At 45.7% G+C, this 27,243-nt stretch overlaps 1 protein-coding gene across 1 annotated transcript in view; it reads left to right on the top strand.

Annotated features, from left to right (window-relative positions):
- Positions 1-27,243, top strand: part of KCNAB1 (potassium voltage-gated channel subfamily A regulatory beta subunit 1) — a 197,008-nt gene that overhangs the window by 123,021 nt on the left and 46,744 nt on the right. The window contains exon 2 of the mRNA XM_035133179.2: positions 13,473-13,516. Coding sequence (XP_034989070.1) covers positions 13,473-13,516 — 44 coding nt within the window. The remainder of the gene's footprint in view (positions 1-13,472; positions 13,517-27,243) is intronic.

Genomic DNA, 27,243 nt, shown 5'->3' with positions numbered 1-27,243 from the left:
CTATTGCAGGTGGTTCTTTTCCAGGAGATAAGACGAGGTTGCTGCAGAGTTCCCTGTGTTCCAAAGAAAGTCCTGTTTTACATCACCCCAAAAAGATGCAATAGGAGTTGCTGATATCTAGTACAGCAGTAGTTAGCAAACAGATGGGGGGAGGATGAATGCAATAATGATGTGTCAATCTGCAAAAGCCGCTTACTGAAGAAATCAGGGCATCTTGAAATACTGGCATGCCTACGCTATGTTGAAATGCAAAACTTGTAATATAAAGCTTGTAAGTGCCTGTGTTATGCAGCTTAATTCTTCCAAATAGCTCCAGCTCAGGTGGAGCATTTCTAAGCTAAGCAGGGTGCCAATTCTCAGCTGATGTCAGGGAGCAAAACAAAAAACAAAAACTTCCACATGGAAGGAGAAAGGAAAAGATTTCCAGTAAGGATCAAAGACTCAGGCAGCTTCCAGATGAACAGCTCCCAGTTACTGCATACTTTCCAACACAATGCAGCCAAAATCTGGGACACCATCTTCTGGGTCCGAAATCCTGTGCGAGTCACGTGACTTACATGAGATTGCAGACCTGAAAAAAAATGCTTTTTCAGGGTGAGATTTTGGCCCCAAATCACATGGAGGTAAGCTGCCCAAAATGGCTGCCGTACTCTCGCAGGGGAAAATTAGATGTCCCAGTTTTTCCTGGGGCAGTTGATTGGTATGTCATTGCTCTTCCACAAAAGGAATTGCAACTGAGGACTCATCCACACTTCCACTTGTCTCATGCCTAGAAATAACGGGTCCATCCAAGGGTTTCCCCCCTGCCCTGCTCCTTTCCCAGGGAAAAGCCACTCTTTAGTGCAAACGTCAATCTGGAGAAAACCTAAATTGCTGTTTGCTCCGATTGAGCACTGAAGAGTGGTTTTCCCCAGAGGAAAGCAGCAGTACAAGCGGAAGTGAGGATCAGCCCTGCCTTTTGAGCACTATTGGACTTTTGTGTCAGATAAAAGATAAATGAAAATAACATAGAACGGTGTTATGAAATGGTTCCCACCATTATGGGTGTGTTGCTGAATGTTCTAAAAATGGTCAAACGTTCCGTGAGCTGAGGGCATTCCTAAATAGACCAATTAGTTTGATTTGTTGTATTTTAGTTGGTTAGGCATGCCGCTGTATTGATTGATGTTTGTTTACAGAATTTATTTTAATGAACTTGTACTTTAAATAAATAAAAGTATCTGAAAAGTATACAGGTCCTGGTGCAGAATACAGTATTCACACGTGAGGCTGAGAGGGGAACCAGCAGGTGTGATCCTGATTCTGCCCCTTTTCCACGCACTCAGGGCACCCCAATAGCTACACATCACTATAATCATTAATTAGGCACATAAACAGGAACCGGAAGCATCTGTGGTGGCTGTTGGCTGCTGACCTTGCAGCTAGATATATTTGTGTGCTCATGAAAAATCTGACTCTCATTTGATCTTCTTGAGCGTCATGTCTTCGGGCAACAGAGACACTGCCTGCTATTCCCAGGAGTCGGGATAAGATATTTCATCTAGTTTGCAAACACTCTGAACATGCCACACAGTACAGGAGTTCATAAACTGTTTGTGCCATTTCCATGAATGAGACGGCTAGCCTGTTTTGGTATTTCATAGGACATCAAAGAGTCTGGGAATCCCAAATGACCTAGGACAGTTTTACCTTCTTTAGCTCTGCGTGCTATGACTTGCGTTGCTGCGATGTGTTCTACCTTTAAACCAACAAAATGGCTGTACTATGAAAAGTCACGTTTTTTAGTTTGCTTCTCTTTTTTTGCTTGTGTTGCAATTACAGCACAATTTCATTTTATTTGCTGAATAAATTGTGACAAATTCTACCTACGTGGGGAATATGCATTGGCTTTAGCACTGCAAAAAGTGTTTAGATTAGGTGGAGGGGGATTAATTTGTCGCAGTAAATATGGTCACCCCTTTTTCATTCTCTGTTCAACCTGGTCATCTTACACATTGTCCATGAAACTATATGGGAGAGTGAGTTCGGGGAAGAAAGGTCATTTTAAAGAGGTGCCTGGTGTGGATGTGACTTCATGCATTTAAAGCATTCTTACGTCCTTCCCCAAAGAATTCTTGGAACCAGGGGTGAAACTAGGCTTTATTTCACCCAGGTCAAAGACCCAGTTTGGCACCCACCCACCCAGGTGTATTTGCATGCACACACACAGAGGCTGGGAGCCTCAATGGTGGCCCTAGGGTTGCCAGACTCAATAGAGGACAGGACTTCTGTGCCTTTAATTGCCCTGCTCTCTTTTGAGTCTGGAAACCTTAAAGAGAAACCAGCAGACCCTTTGCTTGGAAATTAAACAAAGGGTCTGCTGGTTTCTTTTTAAGGTTTCCAGACTCAAAAGAGAGCAGGGCAATTAAAGGCACAGAACTCCTGTCCTCTATTGAGTCTGGCAACCCTAGGTGGCCCTCTTGAGATTTTGTTTGGGGCAAAAAAAAACCCAAACAAACCAGCTAGCCTCCCCTATGGCAGTGCTGGGAACTGTAATTGGTTCATAATTCTGAGAGTCATTAGGAGATCCCTCAGAGAGCTGCAGCTTTCAGCACTCTTAACTACAGTTCCCATGATTCTTTGGGGGAAGCCTTGACTGTTAAAGTGGTGGCAAGACAACTTTAAACAGGGGTCAGCAAACTTTTTCAGCAGGGGGCCGGTCCACTGCCCCTCAGACCTTGTGGGGGGCCGGACTATTTTTTGGGTGTGTGTGTGTGTGTGTGTGTGGAATGAACAAATTCCTATGCCCCACAAATAACCCAGAGATGCATTTTAAATAAAAGGACACATTCTACTCATGCAAAAACACTGTCCGGGGGCTAGAAGGCGATTGGGCTGGATCCGGTCCCCAGGCCTTAGTTTGCCTACCCATGACTTTAAATCAGGGGTCCCCAGACTACGGCCCCCGGGCCGGATGCGGCCCAATTGGCCTCCCAATCCGGCCCGCGATGACTGCCGCCGCCCGCTCTTACGGCACGCGGCGCGGCGGCGATCTTCAAAATCGGGAAAAAATCGCCGAAAATCCTTTGTGTGCATGCGTATGGGCCTCTCCCGACCCAGAAGAGGTCATTTCCGGTGCACTTCCGGGTCGGGGGAGGCCCATACGCATGCGCACAAGCGATTTTCGGCGATTTTATTCCGCCCGTGTGCGTGTGCGCATGCGCACGGGCGCGCACTCCCCCGCCCTCCGACCCGCTGCGTGCGCACTCCCCTGCCCTCCAGCCCGCCGCGCGGTCGGCGCGGCGGGCACCGGCCCGAAGCCCGGTAAGTCTGGGGACCCCTGCTTTAAATGTACAGTATGGTGTGGGAGTAGCCTAAATTAGCCTGTCAGGAGCAGAGAATTTTTTGTTACAGCTCCAGTATTCATGGAACTCCCAGCCACAGCAAATTTGAATAGTTTCCTTGCTGGCTTTCCACAGGCAAGTGAAAGCATTTTCATTTTCATTCCCCCCCCCATTATGAGCAGTGGTCTACAAATGTTAACAAATAGCCGTTAATGAAAGGCACCTCCGTTTTCATGGTGCATGTTCAAATTGCTCACCATCTAGTGGTATTCTTGTAGATGTTAGCTGGTGCTAGGACAGAGGGGGAAGTTGCTATTCCATTACTACCCTCCATGCTTTGTAGATTATTGCTGCATTGTGGACCTTGTTATATATGTTTATTGCACTTCATCTGACATGTTGCAAGCTGCTCTGGGAGCAACCTTGTGGGCAAATAGCATGCAAATAAATATGGCAAAGATGAAACCATAAGCTCAACTCCCTGAATGAACCCAGACCCAAATCATTCCCCTGACAGCCTTCAAGAAACATTAGCTAAGTTGGGGGAGAGCTTGTAAAAGTTTGAAGTGGAATTTTTTCCTTATTATTTAGTTAAAACATCTATACACTTACAAAAGTTCAAGGTGGCTGACAGACAAGTACCTTACAATGAGATAAATGAGTGTGGAACCTTTGACCCTCCAGATTTTGGACTTCAATACCCATCAGCCTCACCCACCATGTTTGGTGGTCAGGGATGTTGGGAGATGTCGTGCAAAAACACCTGGAGAGCCACAGGTTTCCCACAACTGCAATAAAATCAAGGCCTTGCATTTCACGTGGTTATTCTTCAGCAGCACCTGCATCTCCCATTATTATGCAATACTAAAAGTAACTCTAGCAAATGCTCTTAAAATACATCGCTGTTTTGCAATTCCAAGAACCTAGCTGAGAATGTTCCCTCTGCCCCCTTCCACCTCCATACGCGGAGATCCAAAAAGGCTTTTCCCAACCGCTGAGCTAATTTCCAGTCTTGGAGCCCAGCTGAGAGAACACTTCTGAGCCCACCCCACGTATGACTTTGCTGTTTGAAAGACTCTGCCCACCCCTCTGTTTTATCCCTGTTTGCTACAGCAACTCATATTCTAAGACAGGGGCCGTATAAAAGTCCCCTCCCCAAGACTCCACTGGTTTTGGCAGTGAAAAAGAAAAGCGGAGACAGTATTGGCGTGGGCAGAGTTTGGAGCCCTGATAGCAATGCAGATCAAAGTCTTCCTGGACCTCAGACTGATCATTTGATTAATGGAGAGGGGGAGGAGCTCCCATCCTCAATTGATCTGCAGGGGGCAGGGGCTGGGTGCCTCTTTGTCCTGTGTGTATGTGTGTGGGAACAAGAGTGTGGGGTGGCCCCACAGACGGAAGGGCTTTTCTGGCAGCCTGACACCCACCTACCACTGGGATCCAGTCCCCAGAGGATTGGCAGAGGCCTTCAGACCAAGAAATATTAGTCATCCCTGTTCTTAGACAAGGCTGTGTAGTTGTGGCATCTGTTGGGTGCCCCGGTTTTTGTGGGTGGGTGGGTGGGGAAATGAAATGTTTTGAAAGCGCCTACAAATTCTCTATCAGCCTTGTTGTGCCTCCCCCCCCCCAAAAAAAATAACTGGCTTTGTTAAGCCTAATTCTCAGAGAGCCAGCGACAGTTTTCATTGCATGAAAAATGAGCGTGCTTCAGGTCCCTTAATTTTTAATATACGGTGAAACAATATTTTGAAGTTTCATTTCTGTGGTGTACTTAAAATGAGTACAGATGAGTTTTTCCTGCGCTGCCAAGGCAACCTTAATCTTTCACCTGCAAAATAAAATAAAAAAATTCTTCGACTGACACCTGCCAAAAAAAAAAATTACACCACTAAATGTCTTGCAGCACGAACATTTCTATAGCAGATGATAGCACTCATCACATCTTCATTAGGAGGCTATAACCTGCCAAATACTCGGTTTGATGGCATGCTTACTGAATAGCAAGAGGGCTTGGCAAAGAGAGGATTCATAGAATCGTAGAGTTGGAAGGGACCACGAGGGAATCTTTTACCCAACCTGGGGCTTAAACCCAAGACCCTGAGTGTTTGCTCCAGCGCTTTTAAGCTTCAGATATTCTTTTTTTTAAAAAAGCCATTTTGTGGATAGAAAGCAACATTATTTCCATTATTTCCATGCTCAAACTATATACATTGGGGTACACAAAGCACTGTGCATGTCATCTGATCAGCTGTGTTTTGTAGGTTTTGGCTCCCCCACTCCACAATCTGATTTCAAAGCACATGGGCAAAGGCAGGTCAATTGACAGAGAGGCGCCCCCGCCCCCATCCACTGAACATGGCCTGCCAAGAGAAGGATCTAGGTAACCCACCAGATCCATTACACACCCACCCACCCACCACCACTTAGTTATCACAACACAGTTTTCCCTTCTTGCCTTCAGTGGATTCTCTTCCTGATTAACACTTCAACATTGGGTTGCTGAGAAGGGAGCTGTAAAGCTAAATGACTGCTTAAGGAAATTTATAGTGATAATGGAAGACTTCTGTTGCGTGCCTTAGGCACTCTCTCAAATTATTTATAAGCACGTGGATAGTGCAGTTATGGAGACAAACAAGCTGCGGGGGAGATTTTATCTCCCTGCAGTAAAACAGGATAAAGAACAGTTGTGTTGACTGGTGAAAATTGTCGCCAGGCGGTGGGTGACATGTACAGTATCTAAGCTACTTCTTCTTGCTCACCTCTGTTTACTCACATTAATTCTTTCCTCTTCTGGGCAGTGGCAGCTGGTGAGGAGGGGCAGAGGACAATGAAGCCAGGATATGTAAAGGGACCCCTGACCATTAGGTCCAGTTGTGACCGACTCTGGGGTTGCGGTGCTCATCTCGCGTTATTGGCCGAGGGAGCCAGAGTACAGCTTCCAGGTCATGTGCTCAGCATGACAAAGCCGCTTCTGGCGAACCAGAGCAGCGCACGGAAATGCCGTTTACCTTCCCGCTGTGAACACAATTGGTTCCGGAAGTCTGTTCATAAACTGAAGCGTTCATAAACTGAAGCGAACTTTCCCATTGAAAGTAATGGAAAATGAATTAATCCGTTCCAGATGGGTCCGCGGTGTTCATAAACTGAAGCGTTCATAAACTGAAGCAAACTTTCCCATTGAAAGTAATGGAAAGTGGATTAATCCGTTCCAGATGGGTCTGCGGAGTACTTAAACTGAAGCGTTCATAAACTGAAGCATGGGTGTAATTGGTTCCGGAAGTCTGTTCATAAACTGAAGCGTTCATAAACTGAAGCGAACTTTCCCATTGAAAGTAATGGAAAATGAATAAATCCGTTCCAGATGGGTCCGCGGTGTTCATAAACCGAAAATTCATAAACCGAGGTGTTCATAAACCGAGGTTCCACTGTACCTATTTATCTACTTGCACTTTGATGTGCTTTCGAACTGCTAGGTGGGCAGGAGCTGGGACCGAGCAACAGAAGCTCACCCCGTCGCAGGGATTCGAACCACCGACCTTCTGATCTGCAAGCCCTAGGCTCTGTGGTTAAACCACAGCGCCACCGAGTTTAAATGCTTATCAACAACATGCTGGTGTAGACACTAGGGGCTCTGCCCCAGCTTGCTCCGCTTGCCAACCACTCTGCCATTCCTCCACCTTCCATCTTCCCAGCCCCAGTTTCTGAAGCCATTTCTTTCTTCTGTTCTGCAGTCCTGCATTGCACCCTTCACCCTTATGTACATTATGTCCTCCTGTTTTTGTGCAATAGGAGGGGAAGGTGGCTTCATAGCCTCTTATTCTTCAGACCCAGCCACCCTGCTGCTTTCATCTTCAGCCCCATTCCCATGCTTCTCACCTCTCATTTTTGCAACCCCCCTTTGCACCCCCATTTCCCCTTTTCCCCTCCACCCTATCCTTTTCTCAACTCTCACTTGCACACCCACATTTACATGCCTTCTCCTCTTTGAACACGCATACAATGCTGATGTGTGCTACTATATCTATAAGATGAAGAGAATCTTAAGAGCAAGGCCCCCTAAGGGTGCAGTGTATCTCACAGGAATATACCACCTCCACGCTCAGGGGTTTTTGTAACTGTACAGTCCTCCTCTCCAATTCTGCTTCATCCTATCATAATGATGGACATTTCATTAGTCAACAATGAATTACAATTTAGCCCTCAGCAGGAGGGTTGTGGACTTTAAAAGAACACACACGAAAGAGACAAACACAATAATTTCTATACTTGTTTTAAAAGGCAAAGTGGATTTGAGTTCCTTAAAGAGCATGTTGAAGTGGGTGGAACATTTCACAAAGTAATCTAGAATTCTATGTCATCCCACAAGATCAGTTCTGAGCTCTCTAGCCTGTAATGTTCCATCAGCCACACAGACAGCTGTAACATTACAGCATTTTAAATACTACATTTGGTAATTGATAAGTAGTGAAAAGAAGCAACAACAAAAAAAAACTATATTAAAAAACCACCATCGTTTCATTTCCAGAGTTCACTGTAATTTCCTTAAGGAATGAGCGGTGTTCTGTGAAAAAGCTGTACCTGGGCAAGGCTTTTAAAGGGGGAGGGGGGTTGGTTAGGAAAATTGGTGCCGAGGCAATGAAAGAAAACAAATGTATTTAAGACTCATGCACATCAGCATTTATATATGGCACTGGGGGGGGGAGGCAGGTGTACACAGCTTTCCCTGTGTGGAAATGTACATGTCAGGGTTAGACAGGTTTACAGTCTTTCTCATACTGTCCAACATTCCTGAGACGAAAGCAGGGACATTTCTCACTCTCCTCCAAGACTCCTTGCTCTCCACTCCCCCTTCATTCCCACACAGGGCGGCCCTGCCCTCTGCCTGCCCCTTCAGAGCCAGCCCGGCACGCGGGGCTGAGCGCCGGCAGTGGCAGCCTCCTCAACTCCTCCTCACCTGCTCTCCAGCAGCCGCTACGAGCTGCTCAAGGGAGGAGGCTGGCAGTGGTGGCCATGGAGAGGCAACAGGGATGCTCCCTCAGAGAAATCAGAAGCTGGGGTGGCTTTCATAATTCCAGGACTGTCCCTGGAAAATCGGGACACTCGGAGGGTTTCAGAAGGCATCTGGTTGGCTACTGTCAGAAGTGGATGCTGGGCTAGAGAAACCATTGGCCTGGCCATGGAATGTCCTGCTTTTCCTTAGCAGTGATGGGCAACCTTTTGAGCTTGGTGTGTCAAAATTCGCCTAAAAACCGAGCATAACTCGGGTGGTGTGTCACTTCGAGAAAAAACACCATAATTTCGCGATATTTATAGTTTAAATAACATAAATGTATAATTGTAATATATAACTGTATTTAATAAACCAAAAACTAATTATTTAACCAAACCAAACAAAAAAAAACACCTTATTTATCACAAAGTGCCCAGAGTTGTTGAACTTTTTGGGGGGAGCTGCTGACCAAAGTTTTGGAGGTTTTTTGGGGGGATGGAAAAGTTGTTTTGCTGTTTTGGGGGGATGCCCCAACGCTGTTGTGCTTTTTTGGGGGGGGGGAAGAGAACAGAAATAAATGACGAATAATACCTTCGCTGGAACTAACACACAAGCACCGACATAGTCTGCCAAAGCGCCAAAAAAACCAGCACAGAATGGGTTAAAAAAGAACACTGTTACACCCAACCATCGTCTGCCAAAGCACCAGAAAAACAGCACAGAAAGGGTTAAAAAACCAATCTCTGGCTACCAGCAACAACAACAAAAAAAGGATCCAGGTTTTAACAGCGGAGACAAGCTGTAGCGTGAGGAGGAGCAGAGAAATGTTGGATGGTATGTGTGAGTTAGTGTGGTGACTGATGTAGGGACCTTTCCTCCATTGATGGGGGGGGGCGTGTCCTCCCCTCATTTTGCAGCCTCAACTCATATTCTGTTCCTGTAGATGTGACAGCCATTATCCCACAGCTCTGTTTTGTCATGGGCTCACTGCTGACATTTAATGATATGTCGTGCCTCCCGGCAGCCATTTCCCCAAAATTTCAAGTGTGTGCTAAAGGTTATGGATGGAAATTGGTCTGGTTTCATCAGCTTGGCCCAATGAAGACCAATTTGAGCAGACTTTGTTGTTTTTGTTTTCAACCCATCTGCCTATCCAGACTCAGCATGTCTTGTGTTGTAATCCTACAGCGCTCAGCAGTTTATTACACGCGTAGGGCAGGTTGAACTGCGTTATTACTTGGCCAAGTCTCTAGCTCTATGAGCCGCTAAGTTTGATTCCGGCAGAAGTAAGCCATGTTAAGAGAAAAACAGTTCAAGCATGTTTTGCTTTAAAATAACGCATGCTCACAGCTGCATAAAATTACCCAGAAGGCTAGAGCTGCTGACGGTTTCTTGAATCAAAGGGGGAGAGATTGTTAGCAAATTATACCTTTTATCTTAGCAAAACAGGGGGGGGGGGGACACCCAAGTTGCTATCAGTACAGCTGATAATTTAAAAACTCCAGCAGAAAGGTATAATTAAAAGGGAGTTACATGCTACAGAGATCACTTTGAGCCAGGGTCCATGTTTAACGTAGCATGCTCATTAGCCTTAATGATAGTGATCTTTCCTGACATCTTGCTTTATTAATTCTACTGTCTTTTGAGTATGTTCTCTCACAATAACTGATGGGGGTGGTAATCACACCAAATCACAGATGTACCAAGACCAGATTACTGTAAAGCCTGGCTTGTGGGCTCACCTTGCAAAGCATCCAGAAGTTTGAACTGGTGCAAAAATGCAATCACTGGGTTACAAATCTTACCAATGCATTAATCAGTGTTACTACAGTGCATGCAAAATGTTGGCTAGAATATCCGAAATTGAAGATGCACTGCACACCTCACGTCAAGTCACACTTCTCTAAATATATCCACTTCTTTCCCCAACTACAACATGAAGCTTCAGCAGAAGCCTCTCTGGTAATAAAAGACAATACATCCTTCTTGAAAACGGCTAATGGAAGAGATCTGTGCAGCCGTGCCCCAAATTGCAGTATTGTCTCCACATCCTCAGATGCACAAATCTAATAACGTCCAGCCCATTCAAATCTTCCTCTTTGTGCAGACATTAGGAAGCCATCCAATATTGCTACTTGAGAGGTATTTAGCACTTCAGACTTTTACAGCAATTAACATTGCCTGTGAAACCCATACTTAAGACTTCAGGGCTATGAAATTGTAACAATAAAAAGCTGTTGGAGACTCAGAAGCCTCATCCATCCAGTTCTGAAAGGGGTGTTGAAATGTCTGCCGTGCCATAATAGGTGAGCCTAGAGGCAAGGAGGAGGGTTTGCCTAAAGGCCAAATGAAGCGCGATGATAATTGGGCAATTGCAATTAACATGTCTAGCTTGAAAAAAAAAAGCAGCCATGGGTGGGGGGTGGGGATAAAGTGCACAGGGCAATTAGGATCAGGACCCAATGCATAGGGGCAGTGGTTAACCCTTTCCTCCCATGCTGCAGGAATTATAGAAAATATAGAATGGAAATTGAAGTGTGTGAGAGAGAAGGGCTGAGCAAGGGTGGGGTGTGAACATTGTGTTTGCAAGAGAACCATGAAAGAAGGACGAAGTAGCACGTAAGCAGGAGAAACTGTAGGAGGATGAAGGGTGAACTATGAAGGCCGTTGCTATTTCAGAAGGGTGTTGTTATGCTACATGACTTAGCCAGACAGAATACCTGTTGTTCATGAATGCTCAAAGTGTAAATATTACTGTGCCTTTTACCTGACATGATACTTTCCTCCTTTGCATCCATTGCAATGCTTTTTAATTAAAAGGAGTCCTGCTTTGATGACCTCTGGAGTCTAGATTTTATTGGCCGTCCAGGCTGAACCCACAAGGTGTTGGGTATTGAACCCAAATATTTCCTCGACGTTGCTGTTGTTGTTGGCATCTGTCTGCCTCAAGAGGCAATGGAGTGCAACTCTGGGGGTGAAGTCAAACTGCTGTGTTAGCAGCACCAAAGTGACCTCCCTGGGGGGCAAGCCTGGGTAGTGTGTATGGAGGTCCTGGGTTGCCCAGAAGACAAGACCTCTCAGCCTCCCAGAAGTGGTCCAAAGGAAAGCAGAGCAATGTTTGGCACCAGTTTGGCTGCAGGAGTTTCTGGAAGGAGGCATACAAGGCACCATCCAACCATCTTAGGGACTCCACTCCGGATTTGTATAGCATTTAACAAACCAGGGTTCCTTGACAACACTCTCCAAGCTGGGAAGGGCTGGACAATGGGCTCTGAGGGGGGGTGAATGCTTCCCTCTGTGAGGGAGCATTCCCAGAACTGCTGAAAGAGGCGGTGATTAAACCGCTTCTTTAAAAAACATCTTTAGACCTGGCCAATATGGCCAACTATCACCCAGTCTCAAATCTTCCATTCTTGGGCAAGGTGACTGAGTGGGTGGTTGCTGAACAACTCCAGGCATGCCTGGAAGGTGCAGACCTCAACATGGGACTGAAACTCTTAGTCGCGCTGGTTGATGATCTCCGGAGAGCTAGGAAAAAAGGTGAGAGCTATTTCCTAGTTCTGCTGGATCTCTCAGCGGCTTTTGATACAATCGATCATAACATCCTTCTGGACCGTCTAGAGGAGCTGGGAGCTGGGGGCACTATTATACAGTGGTTCCACTCCTTCCTCCTGGGCTGTGTTCAGAAAGTGGTGGGGTGCCTCAGCGTTCTGTCCTCTCCCCCATGTTTTTTAACATCTACATGAAACTGCTGGGAGAGATCATCGGGGGGATTGGGCTGGGTGTCCATCAATATGCGGATGATACCCAGCTCTACCTCTCTTTTAAATTGGAACCAGTGAAGGCAGTGAAGGTCCTGTATGAGTGCCTGGAGGTGGTTGGATTGAGGTTGAATCCTGACAAGACAGAAGTACTGTTCTTGGGGGACAGGGGGCAGGCTGGGGTGGAGGACTCCCTGGTCCTGAATGGGGTAACTGTGCCCCTGAAGGACCAGGTGCGCAGCCTGGGAGTCATTTTGGACTCACAGTTGTCCATGGAGGCGCAGGTCAGTTCTGTATCCAGGGCAGCTGTCCATCAGTTCCATCTAGTACGCAGGCTGAGACCCAACCTGCCCGCGAACTGTCTCGCCAGAGTGGTGCATGCTCTAGTTATCTCTGGCTTGGATTACTGCAATGTGCTCTATGTGGGGCTACCTTTGAAGGTGACTCAGAAACTACAACTAATCCAGAATGCGGCAGCTAGACTGGTGGCTGGGAGTGGCCGCTGAGACCATATAACACCGGTCCTGAAAGACCTACATTGGCTCCCAGTATGTTTCTGAGCACAATTCAAAGTGTTGGTGCTGACCTTTAAAGCTCTAAACAGCCTTGGCCCAGTATACCTGAAGGAGCATCTCCACCTCCATCACTCTGCTCAGACACTGAGGTCCAGCTCTGAGGGTCTTCTGGCGGTTCCCTCACTGCGAGAAGCAAAGCTACAGGGAACCAGGCAGACGGTCTTCTTGGTAGTGGCGCCCACCATGTGGAACACCCTCCTACCAGATGTCAAAGAGAAAAACAACTACCTGACATTCAGAAAACATCTGAAGCCCTGTGTAGGGAAGTTTTTAATGTGTGACATTTTAATGCATTTTAATCTTTGTTGGAAGCCGCCCAGAGTGGCTGGGGAAATAATAAATTGTTGTTGTTGTTGTTGTTGTTGTTGTTGTTTGTTGTCGTCCTTTGCTCTTTTCTGGGCTAGAAGAAAACCTGTTTGTTTTTCCAGGCCTTTTAGGGGTGCATTTTTAATTCATTGGTTTTATTCTCTTCCACTGAGGTATTCATGCTGCATGAGATCTCCTCCCCTTTTTTCTTACAGTATATAATTGCATTCTTAATGTTTCCACAAGCCATCCAGAAAACTTTATTAATGGGTGATATATAAATACTTCTAATAAATGCACACATGGAAGGTACTATCTTACAAATTGCATATGCACCTGTTGTGCAGATATTGGGAAGGTGAAGCTCACTAGTATTTGTGCAGGCAATGTGTGTGAAACGTATATGATTAGCACATGTTCCTGCCTGCACACAGATAAATCTGGTAACAGTAATCATATAATTCATTTATTATATCAGTTGAAATTTGAGCTAATTGTCTTCTTATTTTGATTCTAGAAACCTTGGAAAGTCTGGATTAAGAGTTTCGTGTCTGGGGCTAGGTGAGTATTTTATTGTTACTTTAAGGATAGAGGAAAGAAATTATACTAGCCATGTTCACCTGCATGATTCTGTTGATGGTAGCTCTAGGTTAAAATGTGAATAATAGTGAGTTTGCCATGTTCTTATTGCCACTGTTTATTCCATTTCTTAGATGCCAAGTATAATGCAAAAATATACACAAGATTAAAATGGCGACAACAAGCATTTACAAATTACTATACTCCCACAATGCAATCCCAACCATGTTGATTCAGAAGTAGATCATATTGAATTCAAAGGGGCTTACTCCTGGGTAAGTGGGACGCGGGTGGCACTGTGGGTTAAACCACTGAGCCTAGGGCTTGCCTAGTCAGCAGTTCGAATCCCCACGACGGGGTGAGCTCCCGTTGCTCGGTCCCAGCTCCTGCCAATCTAGCAGTTTGAAAGCACGTCAAAGTGCAAGTAGATAAATAAGTACCGCTACAGCGGGAAGGTAAACGGCGTTTCCGTGTGCTGCTCTGGTTCACCAGAAGCGGCTTTGTCATGCTGGCCACATGACCTGGAAGCTGTACGCCGGCTCCCTCGGCCAATAGAGTGAGATGAGCGCCGCAACCCCCGAGTTGGTCACGACTGGACCTAATGGTCAGGGTTCCCTTTACCTTTTTACTCCCAGGTACGTGGGGTTATGATTGCAGCCTAATGCTAAAAGTAACAAACAGGTAACCCCCACTCCCTTCCAAGCACATGCATGCCAACATGAACAGCAAGAAATAACTAGCTACTTAAAACACCCATAAAGATAAGAGAGATGTTAACAAGCAAGTCAAATGCCTGATGCTTAAGAGATGTTAGCAGAGCTGCTGGCAGGTGAATTTCCTTGAGAGTATTCTACAAATGAGAGGCCAGTACTACGGTATTTTTTATTTGAAAATTTGCATGGATACATTACATGTGCATTTATTTGACTTCACTTTCTATGAAACTGTATCAATGTTGCATACATCTAGTTCATCTACAGGGGCATATAAAAATATTATATTCCATACATATTGCATATTTTTGCCTTTAGTTCCTCCAAGATCAAACAGCGCTTTCAAACAGATAATCTGCGCAGTCAAGAAAGCAATTTATTTAACATTTTCGAGTCCCGTGCATGATGAATTTAAGTGCAGCTAGATTCAGGAACAGTGATTTCAAATCGAGCAAGATTCAGAGTTGTGCCCCCAAAAAGAAACGAAATTTTCTACTCAGATTTGTAGCTTCCAATGTTCTTATTCAGGGTATATATTTCTGTGGTGTTCTTTTATGGGTGTACATATATTGTGCAGTAGACCAAAAAAATCCATCAACTTTCTGTTTATAGAAAGAGCACAATCCAGCCCTATAAGCATGCATTGCAGTGACATTTTCCATAGCTTCAAAGAGACCCCAGTTTGCATGCAGGTCCAACCAGTAATGTGTTCTATGTGTGTCATTTGCTCACTGCCTCTACATCTAAGATGACTTTGAAATTCATACCTTTAGGGCAGGCACATCCAACAGGTAGATTGTGATCTACCGGTAGATCACTGGACGTCAGTGGTAGATCACTGGTGGATAACTGGCTCCCTGCAAAGAAGCTCAACATTTTAGCCCTGCAACCCCCCCCCCAAAAAAATTGTGCTTTCTTTCCTCCTCCCTAAAGAAGCTGAACAACTATGACCTGAACCCCTAAAAATGGACCTTCCTCCTCCCTAAAAAAAAAGCTCAGCAACTTTGACCTGTACCCCAGTAGATCACTGCCAGTTTTTAACTCTGTGAGTAGATCACAGTCTCTTGGGAGTTGCTCTAGAGTTTGCTTATCGTATGGGGGCTCTTTCTGAAAACCTCCCACTGTGTGGGATCTGGCACAGCTTGGCATACCTCACTGTGTTGCTATGAGACATAAGCTTTTCGACGCTGTGGGGTCCATAGATGAGAGTGAAAACATAATAATCAAATTGACTGCTCCCAAGGCTTTGTGTAATTTGAAATTGGATTAATCCTGAGAAAACATATCAATTTATAAGCGGAGATATCCAAACGTCCTCAAGACCGTACCCTGGCAACAAAGTGTACCTTATAGCCTGAAATGCAACCTGTTCGTTCCCACAAAAGCCTTCTTTAGTTATATGACTTTTCCCATAATCACTTTTGAAGACCACTGTGATTCGGTGGAAGGACTTCAGAAGTTTTTCGGATGGAAGAGGAATTTGCCAGATTCATACACTGCAACTATTTCTGTTTACCAGGGATATATTTTCTGGTACCAGTCGCTGGAAAATCACTGGACTTTTTGAATCTGATTTCTTTTTCCTTTGGGGAATCCTAAGTTAAAAATTTGTTAGAGTGCAATTAAGGCTGGTGTTGAAATTTGATTCAGTTCACATTTAAAGGCGAATCTATCTAATATGTGGTTCCTAAGACATTATATATGAACTGAAATATAGCCATCCTTCGAAATCATCACTTCTCTGCGTTTTCTGAGGCAGTTCTCTAATAAATAATGTGTGCAAAAATGGATGTACTTGAAGAATGTGTGCATGGTTACATGCATGAGTGAAAATAACGTATTACTGCCCTATGTTCGGGGGGGGGGGCTGCATATAAAAATATTTGTATTAGATTGCATACGAAACGGTATATGAGGAGAAATTTGCATTAAACGCTGGTGGGTGTTTGTTCATGAAAATTTCAAAATAAAATCAGGAACTGGTGCAGAAAAGTGGGCTTAAGGGTGTGAAAATGAGAAACAGAAAGAAACAGAAATTGACAGGTTTTGGTCATCCTTAGGCGCAAACATTTTCATACTGTCTGATAGCAACCAAGGGCCAACACTGCACACCTTTTTTTTTCTCTGAGCCCAAAGGGGGCTCTGAGGCAGGAGCGTAGCAAGGGGGGGGGGAGATAGGGGCGGTCTGCCATGGGTTCTACTCTGGGGGGGGGGACAGTCGGCGCCCCACCCCACGACTCCCAAGCTGAGCCCCTCTAGCCTCCCGGTAAAAAGCCCGCATGGCGCACTGCGCAGGTTTTTTACCGGGAGACTGGAGACTTGGCTTGGGAGTCAAGGGTGTGGGAATGTTAGGGATGTGGATTAGGATATATTATTAGATAGATCCTATCCAAGCTTGTGTTAGCAAGCTTCCAATATCAGCAGAGTGACATTCCCCTTTTGTGCGCAGCAAGACATATGCGTTTAGGTTTGTTAAAACCTATACAACAATATTATACTTTAATATTATACTTCCTGGCAAATCCCCTTTTTCCCTCTTAAAAGAAATACATGACACAATGGTATTATGAAAAATTCCTTCAGTAGCACCTTAAAGACCAACTAAGTTTATATTTTGGTATGAGCTTTCGTGTGCATGCACACTTCTTCAGATACACTAGAAACTTCTGTTTCTAGTGTATCTGAAGAAGTGTGCATGCACACGAAAGCTCATACCAAAATATAAACTTAGTTGGTCTTTAAGGTGCTACTGAAGGAATTTTTCATTTTGCTTCGACTCAGACCAACACGGCTACCTACCTGTAACTAGAACAATGGTATTAAAATAAGATAGAGTTTACTCACATGACATCCTGAGTTAACAGCATAATCTCAGAAAGGCAGGCTTATGTAGAAAAGTTACAAATATGTACACCTGGAGTCTACTTAGTAAAGTGAGGCTCCATCTGGTCTCTCTCTTGGCAGCAGGCCAAGAGGGAGAACCATCCTAACTGTAGATTCTCTGGAGATGTGTTCCCATTGAAGGAGAGATGGCTAAGAGAGAGAATGGCTGCTGGCTAGGGGCTTTTCTCTGCCAGCTAATCCATCTCATCTGCATATCTGGAGGAACAGGAACTTAGTCAGGTGTTCCCCCAGGTGAGTTCCTCTTAGTGGACACTCTAGGAACTGTTGTGACTTGTCTGCCCCCGTGTTCCATCCCACAAAGGGGGTGGCGACTGTCACCCCCCTCCAGCTCCAGGATGGCACCTGCCCACCATGCCGAGCGAGGCCTTCTACCGGGGGGCTGGAGGCTCCGTTTTGAAGGCGCGTGATCCCCCTCTATGTATCACGCATGCGCAGCTTCATTACGTAGTGACGCTATGAGCGAGGCCCCCTACCCCACCCACCCGTTGCAAGACAATTTGTCGCCCCAGGTGATACAGTGTGTTCCTCCGCCACTGCTCTGAGGTATGACTGTACCAGGTTGTGCGAAGGAGGGGGTGATGCCTTGGTGTTGCTCTTGCAGCTGACCTGATTCTAAGTACTGGCAGGCCGGAAGAGGAATGGTGAGTTGAAGGCAAGGCAAAGGAAACCTTCTGGCACGCAGCTGCGGCTGCTTAAAAGGCATCTGTTGCGAGCAAGAGGCACCATTGTTGGCTGGGAGCAAGAAAGGACTGAGGATTTATGGGCAGAACAAAGGAATGCAAGTGTGAGGGAAGGTGAGAGGGAATCTTGTTCAGATAAGGCTAAAGAACAGAGAGAAAGGCGGAAGAAGCAGAAAGGAGTTAAGTTACACAAAGCCTGCGTTTAGTATGGGATTAACTTGAACGCCTCTTAAAGATCCAACAAGAAAAACATGGTAATGCGTAGGATCCTGGCCTTTCTTGAAACCAGTCTCACTCTGAAGTAAATGTGAGCTCCGGCGGCTCTCATTATAAGGGAGAATTTTACAGATAGTAAAATTCCGACTTTAAGCCCTGGGATCTCAGACAGAATTAACTTTCTTTTATTTCTGGTTTGGTTTGTGTATGTTTCTATCAATGGGTTTTTTTTTACTTAATTCTGCAGTATATAATGAACAAGAACTGGTGTTATAGATGTACGGTAAGCCGTAGAAATTAGTAAGTAAGAAATTAATAAGTTTTTGTTATTTTTGATATGAAAGGAAGAATGCAAGCTGCAAAGGAATTCCTAGGCTGGTTCATGGAAACCAGCCTGGCTGGTGGAGAGCAAACCTATGACAAAAAGTGTTGATGGGCCATTGAGGAAAGGAATCCTTTAGCTTGGGAGGTGAGAGGTTACCAAGGTGATGGGATGTGTGTTTGAGGGGGCAGGAAAAGGGAGTTTTCAAGCAAGGGGTTTCTGGGAAAGAGGAGGAAGGAGGGCTGAGATCCATCTTGAACAGGCAGGCAGAAGGTTCCTGCACTGCTATGGGCCATGCTGTAATACCTGGACTTCCTCCATGCATACTGAAGGTGTAAATAGGTGGATAAATATTTCTTAAAGCACAACAGTCTCCGCCATGTCTTCTGTTCTCCAAAGGGACACAGACCTTCTGTGTGTGCCTGGGACCCCATTGGCTCTTACTACCGCTTGGCAGAGAGAGGGGCATGCAGCCAAAGTTTGTAACAATATTTATTCACCCATTAGAGTGGTGGCTTTCAACCAGTGTGCCATGGCACCCTGGGCTGCCTTGAATGTAAGATCTGTTCGGCAGTGGAACAGACTCCCATGAGAGGCATAGGTGCCAACTCCCAGATTGAAAAATTTGGATCGGCAGCGGCGCGGCACCAGAAGTCGCGCTGCAGCCCTTTTGGAACTGGGCAGAGCAGCACTGGAAGTTGCTTCTACGCATGCTCTGCCCATTTCCAAAATGGCCGCAGCGCCAGAAATCGCTTCTGCGCATGTCCAGAGACTCCAGACATGCACAGAAGGAGCCTCCCCAGGCCAGTAAGATTTATGTGGGCCAGGGGATTTACGGGGGGTTTTAAAATCTGGGCTGCCTGCAGGAAAAGGCTGGGAAAAACAGGGGTTTCCCGGGGAATACGGAAGACTTGGCAGCTATGATGAGAGGTGGTGGGCTCTCCTTTCTTGGAGGTTTTTAAACAGAAGTTGGATGGCCAACTGTCATGGATGCTTTAGCTGAGATTCCTGCATTGGACTAGATGACCCTAAGATTCTATGATTCTAGGAGCTGATGTGGCCTCAGAATAAGCAGGCGAGGGAGCCCAGCCAGCCAGTCCACCAGCCCTTGCTGTTGGGAATGGACAGACAAGTCCCAGGCCCCTATGGGGCAGTGTGAGGAAGCACCTCTTTTTTGGGGGGGGTGTTCAGCTCAGAGACCAGGGACTGCAGCAGCAGCTGCCAAGGAAATGGGAGAGGAGAGGAGTCTGAGGGACCCCTCCACAAGAGAGGGTGTTTGAAAAAGAATGAGAGGCTGCCAGCTCTGCAGGAAGGGGAGGCATAAATGGGCTCCTGAGCCCCAGAGCAGTGCCACAGAAATAATGTAGTTGGTTAAGGGAGCCATGGACTCAAAAAGGTTGAAAACCTCTGCATTAGAGGGCCTTCTTGGTGGTGGCGCCTGCCCTGTGGAATGCCCTCCCAACAGATGTCAAAGAGGAAAACAACTACCAGACTTTTAGAAGACATCTGAAGGCAGCCCTGTTCAGGGAGGCTTTTAATGTTTAATAGATTGTTGTGTTTTATTTTTCTGTTGGAAGCCCCCCAGAGTGGCTGGGGAAACCCAGCCAGATGGGTGGGGTATAAATAATAAATTATTATTATTTTTGGGGGGAGTCCCCCCAATGTCCCCCAAAATCAGGGGGGAGAGGAGGTTGAGTGAGAAGCTGAGCCAGGTGTGGCTTCAGTGGCCGGCTCCTTCTCGTCCTCCTGATGTGGAGGGGAAGGAGGTTTGAAGCAGTCCCTTGCTGGAGGAGGAGGAGGAACCGCCAGCCATTGAAGCTCCTCCCAGCATCACACATGATGTCACACTTGCGACGTCAGCCCCCCATCACCTTTGCATGTAAGATATACACAGTTGCCATGCTGTGTAAAAAGGGAAAGAGCTTGTTCTTCCTTTGCTGTGTGGATTTTTCATGCTAGTTGTTCTGCCAGTGCCATTGACCAGATCCTTTGGTGCCACGCTTCAATTGTTAGACCTTTAGCCGTTCGCCAGTATCTGGCAGTTTCCAGATGGGCTGCTATTAGCAGAAACAGCAGCATATATTTATATACAGTGTAGGGTTGGTTATTTTTAAATTCTCACACTGCAGCCATTGCCCCACACTTAGGCTTCAGTTATCTTTGAGGGAAAGATGAGGCTTGGTATGTAAATTTAACCTTTTTTTTTCTCCTTTGAAAATAGCAAAGTTTTAGCCCTCATGGCTAGAAGGGGAGGCGGGATGGAAATGTGTTGACTTAATAGCAGTAGTAGCTGGCAGGGCAGGAGAATGGCATTTGTGGAAGGCCATAGTTATTGTGAGGAGATTAAGCAATTGCCCCTCTCATGCCCAGATCATGTCTAAATCCTTAGCCGTTAAGTGGTTAATTCTGTTTATTCCACAAATAAGCAGCCTAGTTTCTCATGGGATATAAATGTGTGTGAATGTTTATCTTTAAGATAAGGCTGCAGCTGACACCTGGAGTAAAGAGTCCTTGGAAGTTATCTGTGTTGACTTCCTGCCTAGTATTATTTAGTATTTCAACTCTGATAGGAAGTGGATGTTTTACCCAAACACAAGCTGTGGCTTATGTAACTTTGGTGAAGATACTGTGTTAGTGAGAACCTCTGGACAGTCCTCAGGGGTCATGCCTGTTGCTGAGAGAGTTCCCAGAAACCCAAAAAGGAAAGAGGCCTGAGATTGTGACAAAGCTGCGTAGCTTCGTTTGACGTACTTCGTAAAATATTTAACCCTCTCTCCATTTATGCTTTCATTGTGTTCAAAACCCTAAAACAGGGGTCCCCAAACTACGGCCCCCGGGCCGGATGCGGCCCAATCGGCCTTCCAATCCGGCCCGCGACGACCCCCGCCGCCCGCTGCCGCCGCCCGCTCTCACGGCGCGCGGCGCAGCGACGATCTAAAAAATCGCCAAAAAATCGCCGAAAATCCTTTGTGCACATGCGTATGGGCCTCTCCTGACCCGGAAGAGGTCATTTCTGGTGCACTTCCGGGTCAGGGGAGGCCCATACGCATGCGCACAAGCGATTTTCGGCAATTTTTTCCCCGCACGGGCGCGTGTGCGCATGCGCACGGGCGCGCACTCCCCCGCCCTCCGGCCCGCTGCGCGCGCACTCCCCTGCCCTCCAGCCCACCGCGCGGTCGGCGCGGCGGGCACCGGCCCGCCGCACGGTAAGTCTGGGGACCCCTGCCCTAAAAGAACCATTGCCCCTTTGGCAATACACTGCCCTCCCCATCACCAGCATTGCTGGGCTTACTGGGAGAGAGGGAAGCAGCGGTGAGGTCAGAGCCGTGCAAACACACCAGCAGAGCCAGAGCACTGCTCCCAACCATGATGGGTTGCAGCTCACCAACCATCTCACAGCCCTTTCCCTGGTATGCCGAAGCTATGACAGTGAAGGGAGGTCAGATAGCAGCCACTGCCCTGGCCTGCTGACCACTATTGCTCAAATCTTTACTCATGAAAGGTAGACACAGAGTTCCCAGTTATCAAAATGTAGTACTTTGTCTTGCAGATCTCCTGTCATTCCACATCTATTTCCCTTATAGCATTTGAACGGGCAGCTTTCTGTCATTGATGGGGGAGGTGGGCATTGGGACATAGAATTGCTGATGGTGACAAATCAAGAATTGGGACTTTACAGCAGAAAAAAATAGAGGTATTTGAATAGAATCATAGATCTGTAGAGTTGGAAGGGCCTCAAAGGCTCATCTAGTCCAATGGACTTGTTGTTGTTGTTTAGTTGTTTAGTCGTGTCCGACTCTTCGTGACCCCATGGACCATAGCACGCCAGGCACTCCTGTCTTCCACTGCTTCCCGCAGTTTGGTCAAACTCATGTTGGTAGCTTCGAGAACACTGTCCAACCATCTTGTCCTCTGTCATCCCCTTCATGGATCAATGCCTTGTCCCCTTCATGGATCAATGCCTTGTCGTGGCGAAGGGGCTTGAATAACTCAGAAAAGCTATGAGCTATGCCATGCAGGGCCACCCAAGATGGACAGGTCATAGTGGAGAGTTTTGACTAAACGTGATCCACCTGGAGAAGGAACTGGCAAGCCACTCCAGTATCCCTGCCAAGAAAACTCTAATGGACTAGAGTTGTTTATTCTGTGTGCATAGTCAAATGTGGCCTAGCAAATACATATCTTTGCCATGTGAAAACATGCGCGCGCGCGCGCACACACACACACACACACACACACACACACACATGCATTTTAGGCAGATACAAAGCTGTTGCGGTAAGACATTGCAAGTGGATTTTGATTTAACAGGAGGGCAGCCTGCAGTCCATTCCCTTCTTTTGAAATATTTAGAATTAGGGAGATCGTGGAATTTGTTGCTGTTGTTTTAAGAGATGTAAAAATATAATACAGCAGCGTAAAACTAAAGAGGCCAATTTTGCTTGATTTGCCCTTTGAAAACGAAACACATGGCTGCTTGCCATAGCGATTACTAGAAAAATAACATTCTGGAAGAAGATCTAGTGGACAAGGAGCCTTGGATGCATGGAAAGAAAGAATCGGCGATGAGGGACTCGTACATGTCCAAGTGAATATGTGATCTTCCCCTCACAATCCACTCCTATTCACTTGCTCATAACGTAAAATGCCTTCATGGTTCCCTTTAGCTAGCAATCAATTGGCAAACACCAAATATTTACGGTTACTTTCTAAGCCCAGAGGCGTTTTAGTAACAACATATTTATCAGCAGGCCTGCAATAGTCTGATATTTGGGAACAGTTTGCTGCACTCGCCGCTCGGAAGAGGAAATGCTTAATCCATTAATTGTTCCAAAGAAGCTCTTGCCCTGCTCTCCACCTCCAGATCTTGAGTCATACATTTTGGCTGCAGTTAACATGGGCATATGCAGAGCACATGGGGGGCACTGCAGCGGCCCTTTTGAACAGCACTGTCATGGAGTGCTTAGCACCAGATTACAACAGTCAATCACTGTATGGCCAAACAGTTATTCTGAATCAGTTTTATGGTGCTCCACTGTCTACTGAAGCACTACTGCAGAAAACCTATTTGAGAAGGGGAATGCTGTTGAAGTGATGGGATTATCAACATGCTCCATATACACCCACTTGGCCACATCAATCCACAAAACCAGCACTGTTATGAGTGTCCCATAATACCTATGTCACACTTCTAAGAAATCTTTTTTAGTGTGGCAGCACCTACGCTACAGAACTCCCTGCTTATTGGCATCAGGTAGGCTCCTTGCCTGCATTATATTTTTGCTTAAAACATTTTCGTTTAGGCAGGTCTATCCAGACATTTAGAAGTTACATCTGTTTTAACTCTTTTTCCTCTATTGTTGATTTTAATAATCTTTTGAATGCTTTTAAATGCCAGTTTTGAACTGTTTTTAATCAATGTTTTTAAAGTTTTATTTTATATGTTTTGAATTATATGTTTTGAATTATGGTGCTGGAGGAGACTCTTGAGAGTCCCAGGGACTGCAAGAAGATCAAACCTATCCATTCTGAAGGAAATCAGCCCTGAGTGCTCACTGGAAGGACAGATCCTGAAGCTGAGGCTCCAATACTTTGGCCACCTCATGAGAAGAGAAGACTCCCTGGAAAAGACCCTGATGCTGGGAAAGATGGAGGGCACTAGGAGAAGGGGACGGCAGAGGACAAGATGGTTGGACAGTGTTCTCGTAGCCACCAGCATGAGTCTGACCAAACTGTGGGAGGCAGTGGAAGACAGGAGTGCCTGGCATGCTCTGGTCCATGGGGTCACAAAGAGTTGGACACGACTAAATGACTAAACAACAATGACAACAACACCGCTTAGAGGGTTTTTTAGAAAAGAAGAAGAAGAAACAGTAATAGTACCTCTCTATTCTGCCTTGGTCAGGCCACACCTGGAACGCCGTGTTCAGTTCTTAGCACCACAATATAAGAAGGGTATTGACACGTTGGAACGTGTGCAGAGGAGGGCAACCAGAATGATCAAGGGTCTGGAGACCAAGCCTTATGAGGAATGGTTGAAGGAGCTGGGTATGTTTAGCCTGTGTATGAGGAGACTGAGATGAGATATGATAACCATCTTCAAAGGTTTGAAGGGCTATCGCATGGAAGGTGGAGCAAGCTTGTTTTCTCCTTCTCCCAAATTCATGGCTTCAAGTTACAAGAAAGGAGATTCTGACTAAACATCAGGATGAACTTTCTGATGGTAAGAGCTGTTCAGCAGTGGAATGGACACCCTCAGAAGGTGATGGGCTCCCATCATTGAAGGCAAAGGTTGAATATCAAGGACGCTTTACTTGAGATTCCTACACTGCAGGGGGTTGGATTAGAAGACTCTATAGTTTTATGATTCTATGAGCTACATGGAGCCATGGACTGACTCAGTATAAGGCAACTTCCTATGTTCCTAAGGAATTATCTATGTAACTTGGGATCGTTCACATAATCAGTAGCACCCTGTTCTGTGACATATCCGTATTTCAGCATCTCAAGGGTTTCAATATATAGAATGGAGGAGAGAATCCTCTTATTAGTTTTTTTTTAAGTACTTTGTTTTTTAGGGGGGGGGCTATAATTAATGTAAAGGTAAAAGGTAGAGGACCCCTGGACGGTTAAGTCCAGTCAAAGGTGATTATGGGGTTGTGGTGCTCATCTCACTTTCAGGCCAAGGGAGCCGGCATTTGTCCACAGACAGCATTCCGAGTCATGTGGCCAGCATGACTAAACTGCTACTGGAGCATGGAGGACTGTGATGAGTGCCAGGGCACATGGAAACGCCGTTTACCTTCCCCGCCAAAGTGGTATCTATTTATCTACTTGCACTGGCGTGCTTTCAAACTGCTAGGTTGGCAGGAGCTGGGACAGAGCAATGGAAGCTCACCCCATCACGGGGATTCGAACCGCTGACCTTCTGATTGGCAGGCCCAAGAGGCTCAGTGGTTTAGACCACAGTGCCACCCGAATTCTTATAATTAATGTAGGACCTATGAGGCAATTTTACCGAAGACTTCAGCACCACAGGATAGTGTCTACCCTTCAAGGAACAAAGGGATCAAGAATGTTGGAATTGACCTTATTCTCTTGCCCCCATCATGCTGACTCACCACCCTTAGGAATGTCTGGTGTGTGGAAAACAATATCCTTACTCCATTAGGCCTAATATTTCTAGCTTTTCCTTTGATGTTTAAATTGCTCTTTTATCTCTTGCCCTGGTTTTGGGAGGCTTGCTGCTTTCGGTTTTGTGATATAATTCTAGGGTAGCTTTTGTTTGTTATTCCAGTCAATTCATGCTAGAGACGGTTAGCTGCTACTTTCTCCCTGAGTTGAATCAGACAAATTGCGGTGCAGCATGGAAGTCCAGGCACCTACATAGATCTCTCAATTACTGGGCATGTTTGAGTAGACAGTGTTTAGGTGAATCATAGACCATGCACGCTTAAACCTTCAATATTTGCTGGAATACTCTAGAGATATTTCACAGGAGTAGTGAAGTGATTGTTTTTAGTCTAATTGGCAGTCATTAGAGAAACACATTAAGGTTGCTACCAGGCTGTCAGTATTTTGCAGGAGAAATTCAGGCACATACTGGAAATGTAGGTTTGTGCTATTCAAGTGGATTAAAGGTTTGTCACCTTGCATAACAAATCCAGGTGCAGTTTTTTAAAAAAATAAAAATAAAATAAATACGGTGGTACCTCGGTTTATGAACTTAATCCGTTCCGGAAGTCCGTTCTTAAACCAAAACTGTTCTTAAATGGAGGCACACTTTCCCTAATGAGGCCTCCTGCCACCAGTGCCCTTCCATCATTCAGATTCCGTTCTTAGACCAAGGTAAAGTTCTCAAACCAAGACACTATTTCCGGTTTTGCGGAGTTGGTAAACCGAATTGTTCTTAAACTGGACTGTTCTTAAACCCAGGTACCACTGTAATAAGAATCATCTGGTTTTTATAGTTAAGAAAGCGACCGGGGAATGCACTAAAAGTGTTGGGTCAGGATGAATGCCTGTCGTCATGGAGCCTCCCCACAAATCAGAACAAATGTTCAATAAAGACTGGACATAAGCTTGCATATACACCATGCCATCAAAGCACATTAAAAAAACATCATACCCCTCACATTATTATTATTATTATTATTATTATTATTATTATTATTATTATTATTATTTATACCCCACCCATCTGGCTGGGTTTCCCCAGCCACTCTGGGCGGCTTCCAACAGAAAATTGAAATAAAATAATCTATTAAACATTAAAAGCCTCCCTAAACAGGGCTGCCTTCAGATGTCTTCTAAAAGTCTGGCAGGTGTTTTTCTCTTTGACTTCTGATGGGAGGGCGTTCCACAGGGCGGGCACCACTACTGAGAAGGAGTGAAGAATCCTGTGGGAACTGTAGTCTGTTCCAATGGTAGAGCATGAGACTCTTAATCTCAAAGTTGTGGATTCAAGCCCCACATTAGCCAAAAAGATTCCTGCATTGCAGGGAGTTAGACTAGATGGCTCTTGTGGTCCCCCTTCTAACTCTACAATTCTATGATTCTGTGTGTGCTGGGAATTGAATGGTAAGCTACAGCTCACAGGATGAGTGTTAAACTGTAGTACCCAGTGCTGTGTACATTGGGGCATGATGTGGGTGCATCCTCAGTCCAAACCTCAGTGTAAGCTTTGCCAGATTGGAACCAAATGGTAAAAGGTCTGAAGTTTCTAATTTTTTCCCATGAGAAGAAGAGGGAGTATTTCCACTGCAAATCCATGGTTTACCATTATTTCTGAATATGTAATTATCAATATTTTGAAAGAAATCTCCAAAGGAAATTATCCAGAAGGCAAGTGGATGAGAAATAAACTGGCAGTTT

Source organism: Zootoca vivipara, chromosome 5 (genome assembly GCF_963506605.1).
Source record: "Zootoca vivipara chromosome 5, rZooViv1.1, whole genome shotgun sequence".
Taxonomy (NCBI): Eukaryota; Metazoa; Chordata; class Lepidosauria; order Squamata; family Lacertidae; genus Zootoca; species Zootoca vivipara.
The sequence above is the reverse complement of the archived record's forward strand: the minus strand, read 5'-3'. Positions and strand labels throughout refer to the sequence as shown.